Source organism: Oncorhynchus tshawytscha, linkage group LG07 (genome assembly GCF_018296145.1).
Source record: "Oncorhynchus tshawytscha isolate Ot180627B linkage group LG07, Otsh_v2.0, whole genome shotgun sequence".
Classification (NCBI taxonomy): domain Eukaryota; kingdom Metazoa; phylum Chordata; class Actinopteri; order Salmoniformes; family Salmonidae; genus Oncorhynchus; species Oncorhynchus tshawytscha.
Window position 1 is genome coordinate 40,202,869 of NC_056435.1, and position 17,415 is coordinate 40,220,283.

Here is a 17,415-nt window from a genome sequence, read left to right on the forward strand (position 1 = left end):
TGTTCATTCAGTATTGTTGTAATTGTCATTAATACAAATAAATAAATAAAAATATATTTTTTAAATCGGCCAATTAATCAGTATCGTCTTTTTTTGGTCCTCCAATAATTGGTATCGGTATCGCCGTTGAAAAATCATAATCGGTCGACCTCTACACAATACCCCATAATGACAAAGTGGAAATATGATGTTTTTAGATTTTTTTTACTACAAATTACACTGAACAAAAATATAAATGCAACATGCAACTATTTAAAATATTGTGTGTGTGTGAGAGAGAGGGAGAGAGAGCGTGTGTCATGTCATCATCACCTATGTCACGTTCTGACCTTTATTTCCTTTGTTTTGTATTTATTTAGTATGGTCAGGGTGTGAGTTGGGTGGGCAGTCTATGTTTGTTTTTCTATGATTTGGGTATTTCTATGTTTCGGCCTAGTATGGTTCTCAATCAGAGGCAGGTGTCATTAATTGTCTCTGATTGAGAATCATACTTAGGTAGCCTGGGTGTCACTGTGTGTTTGTGGGTGATTGTTCCTGTCTCTGTGTTTGCACCAGATAGGACTGTTTTGGTTTTCCACGTTTGTTGTTTTTGTAGTGTTTGTGTTTATTCCTTTTTTTTATTAAACATGAATCAGTATAATCACGCCGCATTTTGGTCCGACTCTCTTTCACCACAAGAGAACCGTTACAACCTAGCCATCACCAGATAATTATGCCGATTATGGACACAGGTAACTGCAAAAAATAGAAACAATTGAGTAAATGAGGGGTTTACAAAGTGTATTGAAAGCAGAGGCTTCCACACAGGTGTGGTCCCTCAGTTAATTAAGCAATTATCATTAAGCAATTAACATCCCATCATGCTTAGGGTCATGTATAAAAATTCAGGGCAGGGCCTTATTTTGGCCATTATTTTGGCTAACATGACTATGCCCACATAGGATGACAATGGTCACTGAATGGTTTGATGAACATGAAAACAATGTAAACCATATGCCATGGCCGTCTGGTGACAGATCTCAACCCAACTAAACACATATGGGAGATTCTGGAGTGGCGCCTGAGACAGCATTTTCCACCACCATCAACAAAAACACCAAATGATGGAATTGCTAAGATCTGAATGGTGTTGCATCCCTCCAATAGAGTTCAAGACACTTAATGTTGGTGTTTCCTTTATTTTGGTATTTACCTGTCACACACTTCGTCAGGGAAATGACCGGACCAAGGTGCAGGGTGGTGGGCGTACATTTCTTTTATTATGAATGTTGCCAACAAAAACTAACGTGAAGCTTACTAGGGCTATACAGGCAACTAACAAAGTCAACTACCCACCACTAAGGTGGCAAAACAGGCTGCCTAAGTATGATTCCCAATCAGAGACAACGATCGACAGCTGTCCTTGATTGAGAACCATACCCGGGCCACAACATAGAATGCCCACCCCACATCACACCCTGACCTAACCAAATAGAGAAATAAAATGTCTCTCTAAGGTCAGGGTGTGACATTACCTGTATCTGTCCATGTCTCATGGACTCATGTCACAGGTCACAAGCGCAATGTGGTGTAGCAGCCTGTCAGGCAGAACAGCTCAACAGTATTGTTACTTTGCCTCTGACCACAAACCTGAAATAATGATGAGTGGAGTCGGAAGTTCCATGTAGATGCTGACCCAATTGCAGCCCTAATTACAGAATTGTACACTGATGAGGATACAAGAGCTAGCTGGGTTACCCTTCAACAGATCAGGTATTGTTTCTGTGAGAAACAAACACCAGTAGATACATACTGTACCGTACACCAGACTAAGCCCTTTATTGTTTATATATACACACACTGAACTGTAAACCCCTGACTAAGCCCTTTATTGTTTATATATACACACACACACTGAACTGTAAACCCCTGACTAAGCCCTTTATTGTTTATATATACACACACTGAACTGTAAACCCCTGACTAAGCCCTTTATTGTTTATATATACACACTGAAATGTAAACACCCTGACTAAGCCCTTTATTGTTTATATATACACACTGAACTGTAAACCCCTGACTAAGCCCTTTATTGTTTATATATACACACTGAACTGTAAACTGAACCCTGACTAAGCCCTTTATTGTTTTTATTGTGTATAAGCATACACACTGAACTGTAAACCCCTGACTAAGCCCTTTATTGTTTATATATACACACTGAACTGTAAACCCCTGACTAAGCCCTTTATTGTTTATATATACACACTGAACTGTAAACCCCTGACTAAGCCCTTTATTGTTTATATATACACACTGAACTGTAAACCCCTGACTAAGCCCTTTATTGTGTATGCATACACACTGAACTGTAAACCCCTGACTAAGCCCTTTATTGTTTATATATACACACTGAACTGTAAACCCCTGACTAAGCCCTTTATTGTTTATATATACACACTGAACTGTAAACCCCTGACTAAGCCCTTTATTGTTTATATATACACACTGAACTGTAAGCCCCTGACTAAGCCCTTTATTGTTTATATATACACACTGAACTGTAAACCCCTGACTAAGCCCTTTATTGTGTATGCACACTGCCTAGAACGAATCAAACGTATCAAGGATGACTAGAGAAAAATGACAATCGACTGCAGAGGATAAAAGGATGAAGTCACCACTCAGAGGGACTATGTTGGCTGTTTGAATATGGTGAAAAGCACCATAGAGCTCCTTGTAACCTAACCTGACTCCCTCTTACCTGCCCCATCACAATGCTGTATATCAGTCAGCCCGCCACGGAACAGTGAGTGAGCTTTACAGCACAGGCAACAATGGGCCCAGCAGTCTGCCAATGTCAATGACACACAACACTGCCTGGAGACAACAGTAGCCACCCTGTCTGTTATTAACCGCACCCACCTGCCTGTGAACCCTGACAACAGACAGCAACCATCCCTTACCTTAGTCAAAACAACAGCAGTATTCCTAGACTCCAGACAAGCCATATATAGGTTACTGTCAAAATAATGGAAACACTTGAGTATATAAGGGATACAAAGTATATTGAACGCAGGTCCTTCCACGCAGGTGTGGTTCCTGATTTATTTAAGCAAGTAACATCCCATCATCCTTAGGGTCATGTATAAAAATGCTGGGCAGGCTATTATTTTGGCTACCATACCCCCATCGGATGACAATGCCCCCATCCACAGGGCACGAATGGTGACTGAATGATTTGATGAGCATGAAAACGATGTAAGCCATTGACCATCTCAGTCACCAGATCTCAACAGAATGGCACACGTGTTTACGTGCTCCTAACCAACTGTGCTTTTATGTTTGCTTTTTCGCATTGTTTGGAACTTATTTGTTTATCTTATTTTGTACATAATGTTGCTGCTACATTCTCTTATGACCGAAAATAACTTCTGGACAGCGATTACTCACCTCGAACTGGAAGATTTTTTCTTTAACGAGTCCGATGAGAAGGATATACTGCTTTCTCGGGATATAAATAAATTTGCTGAGAATTCGTAGGCAAGTGAGTTCACCCCCCCTGTCATCTGTTCTATTGGCCAACGTGCAATCATTGGAAAATAAAAAGGATGATCTACGATCAAGATTATCCTACCAACGGGACATTAAAAACTGTAAAGTTAATATCATATGTTTCACCAAGTCGTGGCTGGCTGAATGACGACACGGATAATATAGAGCTTGCGGGATTTTCCATGCACCGGCAGGACAGAGAAGCTACATCTAGTAAGACAAGGGGCGGGGGTGTGTGTCCATTTGTCAATAACATCTGGTGTGCAATGTCAAATATTAAAGAAGTTTCGAGGTATTGCTCGCCTGAGGTAGAGTACCTTATGATGAGCTGTAGACCACACTATCTACCAAGAGAGTTATCATCTATATAATTCGTAGCTGTCTATTTACCACCACAAACCGATGCTGGAACTAAGACCGCACTCAACCAGCTGTGTAAGACCATAAGCAATCAAGAAAATGCTCATCCAGAAGCAGCACTCCTAGTGGCCGGGGATTTTAATGCAGGCAAACCTCATTTCTACCAGCATGTGCAAACAAAGGAAAAAAAGACTATAGACCACCTTTACTCCACACACAGAAACAAATACAAAGCTCTCCCTCACCCTCATTCTATACTCCTGATTCCTGCTTACAAGCAAAAACTAAAGCAGGAAGGACCAGTGACTTCCGGAAGTGGTCAGATGACGTGGACGCTACAGGACTGTTTTGCTAGCACAGACTGGAATATGTTCCAGGGTTCTTCCGATGGCATTGAAGAGTATACCACATCAGTCATCGGCTTTATCAATAAGTGCATCGAAGACGTCGTCCTCACAATGACCATACGTAGATACCCCAACCAGAAGCCATGGATTACAGGTCAACATCCACATCGAGCTAAATGCTAAAGCCGCCTCATTCAAGGAGCGGGACACTAATCCGGACCATTATAAGAACCATCAAACAGGCAAAGCGTCAATACAGGATTAAGATTGAATTCCAATACACCGGCTCTGACACACGTTGGATGTGGCAGGGCTTGAAAACTATTACAGAGCAGCCCCCTATCTACATTGGAGGACAGTAGTGGAGAGGGTGGAGAGTTTTAAGTTCCTCGGCGTACACATCACGGACAAACTGAATTGGTCCACCCACACAGACAGCATCGTGAAGAAGGCGCAGCAGCTTCTCTTCAACCTCAGGAGGCTGAAGAAATTCGGCTTGTCACCAAAAACACTCACAAACTTTTACAGATGCACAATCGAGAGCATCCTGTCGGGCTGTATCACCGCCTGGTACAGCAGCTGCTCCGCCCATAACCGGAAGGCTCTCCAGAGGATAGTACGGTCTGCACAACGCATCACCGGGGGCAAACTACCTGCCCTTCAGGACACCTACACCACCCGATGTCACAGGAAGGCCAAAAATATCATCAAGGACAACAACCACCCGAGCCACTGCCTGTTCACCCCGCTATCATCCAGAAGGCTTCTATCTCAAGGCCATCAGACTGTTAAACAGCCATCACTAACATTGAGTGGCTGCTGCCAACAAACTGATTCAACTCCAGCCTCTTCAATAATGGTAAAATTGATGTAATCAATTCATCACTAGCCACTTTATATAATGTTTACATACCCTGCATTACTCATCTTATATGTATATACTTGTATGCTATACCATCTACTGCATCTTGCCATCTTGATGTAATGTATCACTAGCCACTTTAAACAATGCCACTTCATATAATGTTTTCATACCCTACATTACTCATCTCATATGTATATACGGTACTCTATACCATCTACTGCATCTTGCCATCTTGATGTAATGTATCACTAGCCACTTTAAACAATGCCGCTTTATATGTTTTCATATCCTACATTACTCATCTCATATGTATATACTGTACTCTATACCATCTACTGCATCTTGCCTATACCGTTCGGCCATCACTCATTTATATATTTTTATGTACATATTCGTATTCATTCCTTTACACTTGTGTGTATAAGGTAGTTGTTGTGAAATTGTTAGGTTATATTACTTGTTAGATATTACTGCATGGTTGGAACTAGAAGCACAAGCATTTCGCTACACTTGCATTAATATCTACTAACCATGTGTATGTGACAAAAATTTGATTTGATTTGAAAGGGAAACCCAGACACGAGTTGCCCAGTGATGCAAGCCTACCAGACAAGCTAGATGCCTTTTATGCTCGCTTTGAGGCAAGCAACACTGAAGCATGCATGAGAGCACCAGCTGTTCTGGATGACTGTGTGATAATGCTCTCAGTAGCCGATGTGAGCAAGACTTTTAAACAGATGGATTACCAGGTTGTGTATTCAAAACATGCGCTGACCAACTGGCAAGTGTCTTCATTGACATTTTCAACCTCTCCCTGATCCAGTCTGTAATACCTACATGTTACAAGCAGACCACCATAGTCCCTGTACCCAAGGAAGCGAAGGTAACCTGCCTAAATGATTACCGCCCCGTAGCACTCACGCCAGTAGCCATGAAGTGCTTTGAAAAGCTAGTCATGGCTCACATCAACAGCATCCTCCCAGATACCCTAGACCCACTGCAATTCACAAACTGCCCCAACAGATGCAGATGACGCAATCTCAATCGCATTCCACACTGCCCTTTCCCACCTGGACAAAAGGAAAACGTATAGGAGAATGCTGTTCATTGACTACAGCTCAGCGTTCAACACCATAGTGCCCACAAAACTCAGGACCCTGGGACTAAACACCTTTCTCTGCATTTGGATCCTGGACTTCGTGACGGCTGCCCCCAGGTGGTAAGGGTAGGCAACAACACGTCTACCACGCTGATCCTCAACACTGGGGCCCCTCAGTGGTGTGTGCTTAGTCCCCTCCTGTACTCCTTGTTCACCCATGACTGTGTGGCCAAACACAACTCCAACACCATTATTAAGTTTGCTGACGACACAACGGTGGTAGGCCTTATCACGACAACGATGAGACAGCCTATAGGGAGGAGGTCGGAGACCTGGCAATGTGGTGCCAGGACAACAACCTCTGCCTCAATGTGAGCAAGACAAAGGAGGTGATCGTGGACTAAAGGAAAAGGAGGACCCGAGCACGTCCACATGCTCATCAACAGGGCTGTAGTGGAGCAGGTCGAGAGTTTCAAGTTCCTTGGTGTCAACATCAGCAACAAACTATCATGCACCAATGTGTACCTAACCATAAAAATCAACGCCTTTCTTAAAATCAATACACAAGTGGTTATTTTTAAACCTGCATATTTAGGTAATATTGCCTGCTAAAATTAATTTATTTTAACTAGAGAAATTGTGTCACTTCTCTTGCGTTCTATGCAACAGAGTCAGGGTATATGCAGCAGTTTGGGCCGCCTGGCTCGTCGCGAACTGTGTGAAGACTATATCTTCCTAACAAAGACAGCCAACTTCGCCAAACTGGGGATGATTCAACAAAAGCGCATTTGCGAAAAAAGCACAACCATAAACATCAATGCCTTTCTTAAAATCAATACACAGAAGTAGATTTTTTGAAACCTGCATATTTAGTTAAAAGAAATCCAGGTTAGCAGGCAATATTAAACTAAGGAAATTGTGTCAATTCTCTTTCGTTCATTGCATGCAGAGTCAGGGTATATGCAACAGTTTGGGCCGCCTGGTTCGTTGTGAACTAATTTGCCAGAACTTTACGTAATTATGACATAACATTGAAGGTTGTGCAATGTAACAGGAATATTTAGACTTATGGATGCCACCCATTAGATAAAATACGGAACGGTTCCGTATTTCACTGAAAGAATAAACGTTTTGTTTTCTAAATTTGTTTTCGGATTTGACCATATTAATGACCTAAGGCTCGTATTTCTGTGTGTTATTATGTTATAATTAAGTCTATGATTTGAAATTTGATAGAGCAGTCTGACTGAGCGATGGTAGGCAGCAGCAGGCTCGTAAGCATTCATTCAAACAGCACTTTCCAAGCTGGTGTAACCGATGTGAAATGGCTAGACCGTTAGCGGGCTGCGCGCTAATAGCGTTTCAGTCGGCGATGTCACTCGCTCTGAGACCGTGAATTAGTTGTTCCCCTTGCTCTGCAAGGGCCGCAGCTTTTGTGGAGCGATGGGTAACGATGCTTCGAGGGTGGCTGTTGTCGATGTGTTCCTGGTTCGAGCCCAGGTAGGTGCGAGGAGAGGGACGGAAGCTATACTGTTACACTGGCAATACTAAAGTGCCTATAAGAACATCCAATAGTCAAAGGTATATGAAATAAATACAAATGGTATAGAGAACTACAACCTAAAACTTCTTACCATGGAATATTGAAGACTTATGTTAAAAGGAACCACCAGCTTTATGTTCTGAGCAAGGAAAGGAACTTAAACGTAGCTTTTTTACATGGCACATATTGCACTTTTACTTTCTTCTCCAACACTTTGTTTTTGCATTATTTAAACCAAATTGAACATGTTTCATTATTTATTTGAGGCTAAATTGATTTTATTGATGTATTATATTAAGTTAAAATAAAAGTGTTCATTCAGTATTGTTGTAATTTTCATGATGACCAATAAATAATAATAGATCTTTTTTGCAAAAAATTTATCGGCCTATTAATCGGTATCGGCTTTTTTTGGTCCTCCAATAATCGGTATCGTCGTTGAAAAATCATAATTGGTCGACCTCTAGTCCAAACACACCAAGACATTCGTGAAGAGGGCACGACAACACCTTTTCCCCCTCAGGAGACTGAAAAGATTTGGCATGGGTCCACAGATCCTCAAAAAGTTCTACAGCTGCACCATCGAGAGCATCCTGACAGGATGCATCACCGCCTGGTCTACAGAAGGTAGTGTGTACGGCCCAGTACATCACTGGGGCCAAGCTTCCTGCCATCCAGGACCTATATAATAGGCGGTGTCAGAGGAAAGCCCCAAAAATGGTCAAAGACACCAGTCACCCAAGTCATAGACTGTTTTCTTTGCCTACGCACGGCAAGCGGTACCGGGGCGCCAAGTCTAGGACCAAAATGCTCCTTAACAGCTTCTGAACAATTAATCAAATGGCCACCTGACTTTTTACATTGACAACCCCCCCAGTATATTGTACACTGCTGCTACACGGTTTATTATCTATGCATACTCACTTCACCCCTACCTACATGTACAAATGATCTCGACCACCTGTACCCCCGCACATTGACTCCATACCGGTACCCCCTGTATATAGCCTCTTTATTGTTATTTTATTTTGTTACTTTTTATTATTTTTTACTTTAGTTTATTTGGTAAATATTTTCTTAACTCTTTGTTGAACTGCACTGTTGGTTAAGGGCTTGTAAGTGAGCATTTCACAGTAATACATGTTGTATTTGGCACATGTGACTAATAAAGTTTGATTTGATTTGAACCCAATTGAACACTTAGAGATTCTGGAGCGGCGCCTGAGACAGCGTTTTCCACCACCATCAACAAAACACCAAATGTGGAAGAACAGTGTCGCATTCCTCCAATAGAGTTCCATACACTTGCAAAATATATGCCAAGGTGCAGGGAAACCGTTCTGGCTCCTGGTGGCCCAATGCCCTATTAAGACACTTTGTGTTGGTGTTTCTTTTATTTTGGCAGTTCCTTGTGTAATAATATATATATATACCATTTAATAGATGCTTTTATCCAAAATGACTTACATGTTTATGTGTGGGTGGCCCTGGGAATAGAACCCACAAACCAGGCGTTGCAAATGCCATGCTCTACCAACTGAATCTAAACAGATCCCTGCCCATCGTCAAAACAACAGCTGCTAGACCTGTCTTCAGACAAAACAGCCATCCATGCACTGGGTCAAAACAACAGCAGGTAGGCTACCCCTGCTCTGCAGACCTTGTCTTCTCATTAGTGGCAATGCAGTGATGAAGAGGCCTCCTCTCCTCATTGTTTGTGGATGTTGACCACACTTCTGTCAGATGGCTTCGTCCTGCACACATTATTATACCTGACAGTGCTGAGACTCAAGATGCAATGCATTCAATATTCATCATCCAGGCTTCTCAGGACCATATCGCCTACTCTTGTGACGGTCAAGGTTAGTGTTAGGGTTAGAGTAATGTAGCAAGCGTAAAATAAACGGCTGAAACTAGATCCCCTACATACTGGTCATGACGAGAAGGAAAACCACTGTCGGGGGAGGTTCTCTTCTGCAATGTTCAACCAATCCAGTAAATGTGGAGGAGAAGTTCATATGGAGTTTCGTCCAAAATGAGAAGTCACATCCCAGGCGCTCTTTCCATTTCCTCTGAAAACCGGAACATCCAGTTGTTGGAGACTCTGCGGAGTCTAGTATTGGGGCAAGTGTGACTGAGTAAGACACGTATGTATGGTTGTAGGTTATAACATGGTAAGGGTATCTTCTCAGAACAGTGTAATGTGACTACCATTTGTCTAACAGAGAGAGTGGTGAAGAGGAGCGAGAGAGAGAGAGATGATCTCAGCAGAGCCTGATCAAGGGGGAAAACGTTGAGTGAGATTTAACGAGCCAGGTAAATCCTTATGGAACAGTATGTCCTTCCCATTTTGTTGGGCAAATATGCTAGCGACCTAGATGATTAGATGATAAAATGAGAGCCAGTACCATGGAGTAGCATTCTGTCCAGAGGACAGTCTAACACTGCACTGAGGACGGTAGCAAACAGCAACACATCACTAATGCAACATTAGTTAACCTATACTTAAATGAGAATGCCCGAGAAGGCTGTGTTTGGAGGATATATTGGCACGGGTGTTGTTAGGCCCGAGACACCGGCTTTGAGGGCATTGTCACTTTTATACGGGTTACCAACATATTCAAATAATAATTGACATATTTCCTTTAAAAATGCCATTTTGATGAATTTATTCATACCATCTTTTCACATGATATAGTCCCGACACAAATCTAGAGATGCTACCCAAGCCAACTGGTCAGTCGTTCGTTCGGTTCGGTTGCCAGAAACGCAACCCAGTCATCCGTTTCTAAATGACTGGCAACGTTCTTATCACCTGCTTGCTAGCTTGCCAACTACAGCTAACTTACAGTCACGTCAAAAAGTGCAGCCAGAATAACAGCAATGTAGCCACATTTGCATTTGTTTAAGCTGTTTTCTAGTGACATTTATTTGGATACATCCATAACAATGAGCTAATTAGGCACGATTTCATCAGGCATAGAAAATGTGCTCTCTCGTCAGGACACTGTTGTTCAGAGGAGCTAGCCAACAACACAGCTAACACAATAACTTCAAACTGAAGCTGGAAAGACTGCAAACTAGCTGCATTTGGTTTTGTTTGACCTTTTTTCAATTGACATTTCTTTGTATATATCCATACAAATTATGCCAGCTGATTCATAACTTGGATTGGCTGAGAAACGCTGCCTGCCTTTTTCAGTGAACAGTTATAACGTAAACAGTACTGTAGCACACTGAGACAAGGTAGGCTACACAATTCCATTCTGCCTGAGCCTCAGGTGTTCCACTGAACCTTTCTCACACCCCATGCCTGCCCCCATCTCTGTTCATACACCCTGCTACACTCTGTTGCGTGCTAATACACCCTGCTACCTGTTCAGCCCAAAACCAGTCTGAACTGCCCAATCTCAGCCACTATTTAGGTTTCAGCTACCCAGCCCCAACCAGTCGGAGTCTCCCAGGTCTCTCCAGGTGTGCCCTGGTCCTTACCTGTACTTCATGCCAGTCTGGTGGGACACACACTCCTCCAGGACCAGGCCGTTCATCTTAAGGAAGTCCTCCATATTCTTGACCTGAGCAGCATGCCTCTGCTCCCTGAGGCGCCTCAGCTCCCCTGGGTCGGTGGGCCGAGGTAGGTTCAGGCCCTGGTCCGAGTGGTAGTGGCTGATGTCGCTCCGCATGCTCTCGCTGTACGACATGGACAGCATCTTGCCACTGCCGCCGCTGCTGCTCTTCCGTATCCCACTACCCTGCCCGGCGGGTTTGGGGATCTGTAGATTTTCGGAATGAGTGTACATGGATTGACGCCTCACTGCCGCCCCAGGGGGCTGACCTCCTGTTATCCCTCCCGCAAACATCCCCCTACTCCTGCTGTCACCGCAGCAACCCACCGCTCAGTGAAAAAGAAAAGTGGGGCCGGGACGGAGCTAGGAGCCACCAGGACACGGCCACCTCCTTAAATAGCACCTGACTTCTCCCATAAGAAAGAGCTCTCCTGCTCTGCTCGGGGCAGCAGTACCACACAGCCATGCATGGTGTAATCAGAGTCACGGCACCGCCCCCCATGACAGGCACACAATGGCAGGGTAAAACTGATCGGGTGCATTCAGGTGACCACCTTGTGGTTAACTAGGGAGCAGGACCAGAGGACACATATCTGCATAAGAGACAGCAGGACGAGGAGGAGACATTGACATGCACCAGGGGCCAGGTCAGACATGAATTGATAAGTCAAGCAACATATTTCACATCAATTTAAATAAATGCAGAACAATAAGAAACATTAAACTATTGGTCCATAGTCTAAAGTCCATAGTCTATAGCCAACCAAAAAGTGCAAGTAAAGCATCTCACGTAAAGCGTTTCAAATTACAATTTTAAACTTACATCCTCGCTCTGGTCAAACACTAAACAAGAAGCTTTCAAAGTGCAACTGTGTAATATTTCTAATGTCAATTTTGGACAAATTAGCCATTTCAGCCTGGAAGTTTTGTCAACCTGTCATCACTGCACCACCTGAGACACAGGAAATGTTACCCTGTAGGTCTACAAAGGAAGTCCGAAGGCAAACGGTTTGTGATCCCATAAAAGTCTATTGACTGACACATACAATTTTATTCATTTTTTTCTCCCCAATTTCATGGTGTCCAATTGGTAGTTACAGTCTTGTCCCATCACTGCAACTCCCGTACGAACTCCCGTACGAACTCGGGAGAGGCAAAGGTCAAGAGCTATGCATCCTCTGAAACACAACCCAGCCAAGCTGCACTGCTTCTTGACACAATGCCTGCTTAACCCAGAAGCACCAATGTGTTGGAGGAAACACCGTACACCTGGCAACCATGTCAGCGTACACTGCCCACCATAGGAGTCGCTAGTGCATGATGGGACAAGAGCATCCCTGCCCGCCATACCCTCCCCTAACTCGGACAGCGATTGGCCAATTGTGCGCCGCCCCATGGGTCTCCCGGTCGCAGTCGGCTGCGACAGAGCCTGGACTCGAACCAGGATCTCTAGTGGCACAACTAGCACTGCGAAGCAGTGCCTTAGACCACTGTGCCACTCAGGAGGCCCTGATGCAGACACTTGAACAGCACTTTGCTTCTCTCCCAGTCTGCTGAAGGACAGCTGCTGTATTAACCCTGACACAAAGCACAGCCTTCATCTAAATGTCCTGCTCAGCTTTGAAATCTAGCTTCAACTGAGAAAGGCCTAGATCAAATCATCACAAAACCATCTTAAAACCACCCTTAACAGTCTTAGAGCCTTCACTGCTTCACAACATCTCTATCACCCCAAAACAGCCATGTGGTTGATTCTATGATCAGGGATGAATAGTCCTGAAATCTGTCCATGTTTGCCATCAAGGGCGTAGGTGTCTTCCAGTTCCCCAGCTTTCCCTGTCCTCCCAGTCCAGTGGACTCCACCACCCGTAGAGACCGAGAGGCTCCAGACCAGGCGGTCGGCTCATGAGGGGTCGTAGGTGCCAGCCTGCTCTTCTAAACACACTGCTTGTATCAATGCAGCAGGTCCACCCAAACTGTCTTACTAGGAAGTGTCTAAAACAATTAGTGGATGAGAAAGTGCCCTCCCACCTCATTCACCCCCGCCACCACACACACACACACACACACACTGTTAGATCTCATGGAGGAAATCCATTTTTCATTTAGTGCCCCGGCTTGTTTCTGCGAACCGCAGCAAATAATATCAATAATATCATTGTGCTAAAAGCCTCAGATTGTTGTTCCACGGGAAGGAATACTAAGAGGCCATCAGAACATAGTGAGGCCTGAGTGTGTGTACGGTTTACACAAACACACACACACAAAAGTACAGTCGACACCACAGGATTCTACTGCCTATTTTACTGAAAACTTCAGCTACAGTACATTGGATCTATTCTGGCTCTATTCTTCCTCATCTGTCTCTGAAGGACCTGGTGTATTCAGGTCAAAGTACTGTAGCCCTTAAACACACCAGCTGCAGAGGGTCAGCCATGAGGAGAGGTCTGGATGTCTAGCAGTCATCATACCTCTGGTAGACTAGGCTACATGTCAGGCTATAACTGATCTGTAACAGAATATTGTGCCATCTACTGTCTCCAAGCAAGTGTTTGGGCAAACACAGGAAAAAAAAGTTATTCACAAATGCCCACCCAAAACACCCAGTCAGAAATACATAATCGAAAAGATACCTGGGTAAGATCAAGATCACTACACAGTACTACACACACATTTGATGTATGAGAGAGTAAAACAATGAAACTTGAGCAAACCCAGAAGTATGTGCTGATGGAGTATCAAACTCAAAGTTAAAACCTGTTAAGCCTACCCCCTACTTTTTCAAACATTCTGTTAAAAATCGCACAACATTTCAGCGTCCTGCTACTCATGCCAGGAATATAGTATATGCATATGATTAGTATGTGTGGATAGAAAACACTCTCACGTTTCTAAAACTGGTTAAATCACGGCTGTGACTATAACAGAGCGTGTGTTTCATCGAAAAGCGCAAGAAAAACTGATCACTGAAAACTGAAATAAATATCAATGCGCCACTTGCATGTATTGTCTATGGGAGACCAAATTAAATGGGGCTTAGATTGCAAGTCCTACAGCTTCCACACGATGTCACCAGTCTTGTCAATTGCCTGGACGTTGTTTCTTGGTCAAACGAAGGAGAGAGACCCCTTTCCATCCGGTCTCCGACAGGAAGTTTTGGAAGAGAGATTTTCCGAACATGATTTGAAGACGTGGAGCTATTGAATACACATCGCCCCGTGATCAATTTGATAGATTATTAACGTTTACTAATACCTAAAGTTGGATTACAAAAGTATTTCGAAGTGTTTTGTGAAAGTTTATCGTCGACTTTTTGGATTTAAAAAAATGACGTAGCGTTTTCAAACGGTGTTTTTTTATGGATCACACAGTTTTCATAGATCGATATTTAGGGTATATATGGACCAATTTAATTAAAAAAAAGACCCAATAGTGATGTTTATGGGTCATATAGGAGTGCCAACAAAGAAGCTCGTCAAAGGTAATGAATGTTTAATATTTTATTTCTGCTATTTGTGTAGCGCCGGCTACGCTAATTATTTTGTTTACGTCGCCTTCAGGTATTTCGGGGTGTTGCATGCTATCAGATAATAGCTTCTCATGCTTTCGCCGAAAAGCATTTTAAAAATCTGACGTATTGGCTAGATTCACAACGAGTGTAGCTTTAATTCAGTACCCTGCATGTGTGTTTTAATGAACGTTTGAGTTTTAACGAGTGCTATTAGCATTTGGCGTAGCGCATTTGCATTTCCAGATGGCTGGGTGGGACGCAGACGTCTCAGGGGACGCTAAGAGGTTTTAAAGAGATATTTGCAATACGTATTCTTCTGGATCAATACCAGAGTGACAGAGTACATGAGAGGTTTGGGGTCGACGGACAGGAAAATCCTAATTCCCCTGGACATAGTGAAAGGGTTACGGAGGTTCAGAGATGGGAATACTAAAAGCCTCTTGCTGTATAAAATTGTAAACATTAAACGGCCATATCTTGTGTCTTCTTGACCACAATACTACCAGACTACATCATCATCACAGACTGAGATATCTATTGTCCAGACATAACGAAGCATGAACGGCAACATGCACCCAATGCTGTTCTCAAACTGTTATTGTGCCGAGGTGATGGCTTGTCTTACTTGACCAGTGTAACAAAGCAGAAACTATGTGGTCCAACAGTATGTGTCTCAGTCAGTAGTGCATGGCGCTTATAATGACAAGGCTCTTGGGTTTGAGTCCCGCTGGTGCCAACCATACGTAAAATGCATTCATGCATGACTGTAAATCGATTTGGATAAAAGTGTCCTCAAAATGCCATATACAATTTATTAGGTACACCTGACCCGGTACTAGATGGGTGTACCTAATAAACTGACTGAGTGTATTAGATTATTAACCGTGTGGTATTTCCCAGGCCTCCCATAAAACATACATGAAACCACAAAAACTATGTGGTATTCTAACTGGGTTAAAAACGTGATATAACTGAATGCGTACATGGGCAAACATTATAGCATACTCAAATATGCATCAAAAGTTCTCTCAGATTACATAAGGTCAACACACAAAAAACATCCATGCCCATTTAGTGTCCCATCACACTTCTAGCCAGTCTGTGTGACACAGACAGAGAGCGTGTGAAGTTCGATCCCCTCTTGAGTCAAGGCAGCAGCGGGACACTTATAAAAGGACAGAAATGTGCAAAACGGAAGCTTTGGAGATCAAAATCTGATAGAGAGCTCATTACCCTGGCCTGCATCCACAGTATCCGGGGTATTATAACCAGATCAGCCCATAAAACATGATCCCCCTCTGAAACAGCAGGACATACAACCCTGATAGCTCACTACTGGAGTACAGTACAGACTACAAGAAACCAAAGTATTAGGTCACTTTTAGATGCAAAACGTTGATACCTATTTGAAAGTCTTGGGCTGAGTGGAATGTAGACTACAAATATGGCCACTGAACAACATTGCGAACAGCACAATGTGGTGTCCAGCAAAGATAAAATCAGGCTACTAGCTGGGCGAACAGTGACTAGTTAAGGATGATACAGATTGACATAGAGAAGTATAGGAAAGCAGTCAGTGCCAGGTTCCACAGTAGTCAGAGAGAAAGAGAGAAAGAACGAGAGAGAGAGATACCTGTAGAACTGGAGCTGTCGTTTAGGGCTCCCATAGCGTGCGCTGAGGTCAGCGGAAGAGAGGAAGAGAGAGTACAGCTTAGATGAACATGTAGCAGAAGGGAGGGGACCGTAAACCACGAGAGAGTAAAGGGAACAACATAGTAAAAGACATGCTGCATGCGAGAACAAAGCCTCATTTCACAGGGAATAGGAAAGCTCAGTGTAGCAAGCAACGAACTGGACCCCAAATACCATTCACTGACACTCAGACATCTGAGGTACATCTGTGAATCTGTCATGCATGCAAACCACAGAGACCTCTGAGGAAACCCATAGAGCACAGCTGCCTTGGAAAAATACTATAGAGTGCAGAACGCATATCAAGCAATTTTATATTAAATGAAGGGAAGGGCAAAGACTGAAATAGACGGGGAAAAGAGATTGCAGAGATTTCTGAAGCATCAAAATTCTCTCCCTTGCGATCGGTGTTATAATTAAGCAATAAGGCCTGAGGGGATGTGGTATATGGCCAATATACCATGGCTAAGAGTTGTTCATAGGAACAACACAAAGCATACACCAAACCCCCAGGTGCATTATTGCTTTTATAAACCGGTTACCAACAAATTAAAACAATGAGTGACATATTTTCAAACTTTTTTAATTTTGATAAGTAAATTCATACGATTTTATCCTTCCACCAGTGGAAATAGTCTGGGGAAAATATAGTTGCTATGCAATCAAATAATGGTTGCTATGCAGTAGAGCTGGGGCGATAAACCTAAAATTATGGACACTGACCATACCGATCAATTATCGCAGGCCTTGTTTCGATATCGTTCATTACGGTAAGTAATGCAAACTGGCGAGAAGGCAAAATATACAACTAATCGAACGAAAGACTGGGTCGCTTCTATGGAAACCAAAATATGAGAAAGTATGAATTCGCTTATGAAAATATCAATACCGGTAAATG

At 43.1% G+C, this 17,415-nt stretch overlaps 1 protein-coding gene across 4 annotated transcripts in view; it reads right to left on the reverse strand.

Annotated features, from left to right (window-relative positions):
* The window catches only part of LOC112254497 (voltage-gated potassium channel subunit beta-2), a 171,076-nt gene that overhangs the window by 90,987 nt on the left and 62,674 nt on the right, over nucleotides 1-17,415 (reverse strand). For 3 of the 4 annotated variants that reach the window (XR_006083731.1, XM_042324398.1, XM_042324399.1), the window contains exon 3: nucleotides 16,459-16,500. The exons of the other annotated variant lie outside the window; for it this stretch is intronic. Coding sequence is in view for 2 of the 3 variants with exons in the window: in XM_042324398.1 (XP_042180332.1) it covers nucleotides 16,459-16,500 (42 nt within the window). In the remaining variant the exon portion in view is untranslated. The remainder of the gene's footprint in view (nucleotides 1-16,458; nucleotides 16,501-17,415) is intronic. 4 annotated transcript variants of the gene reach the window in all.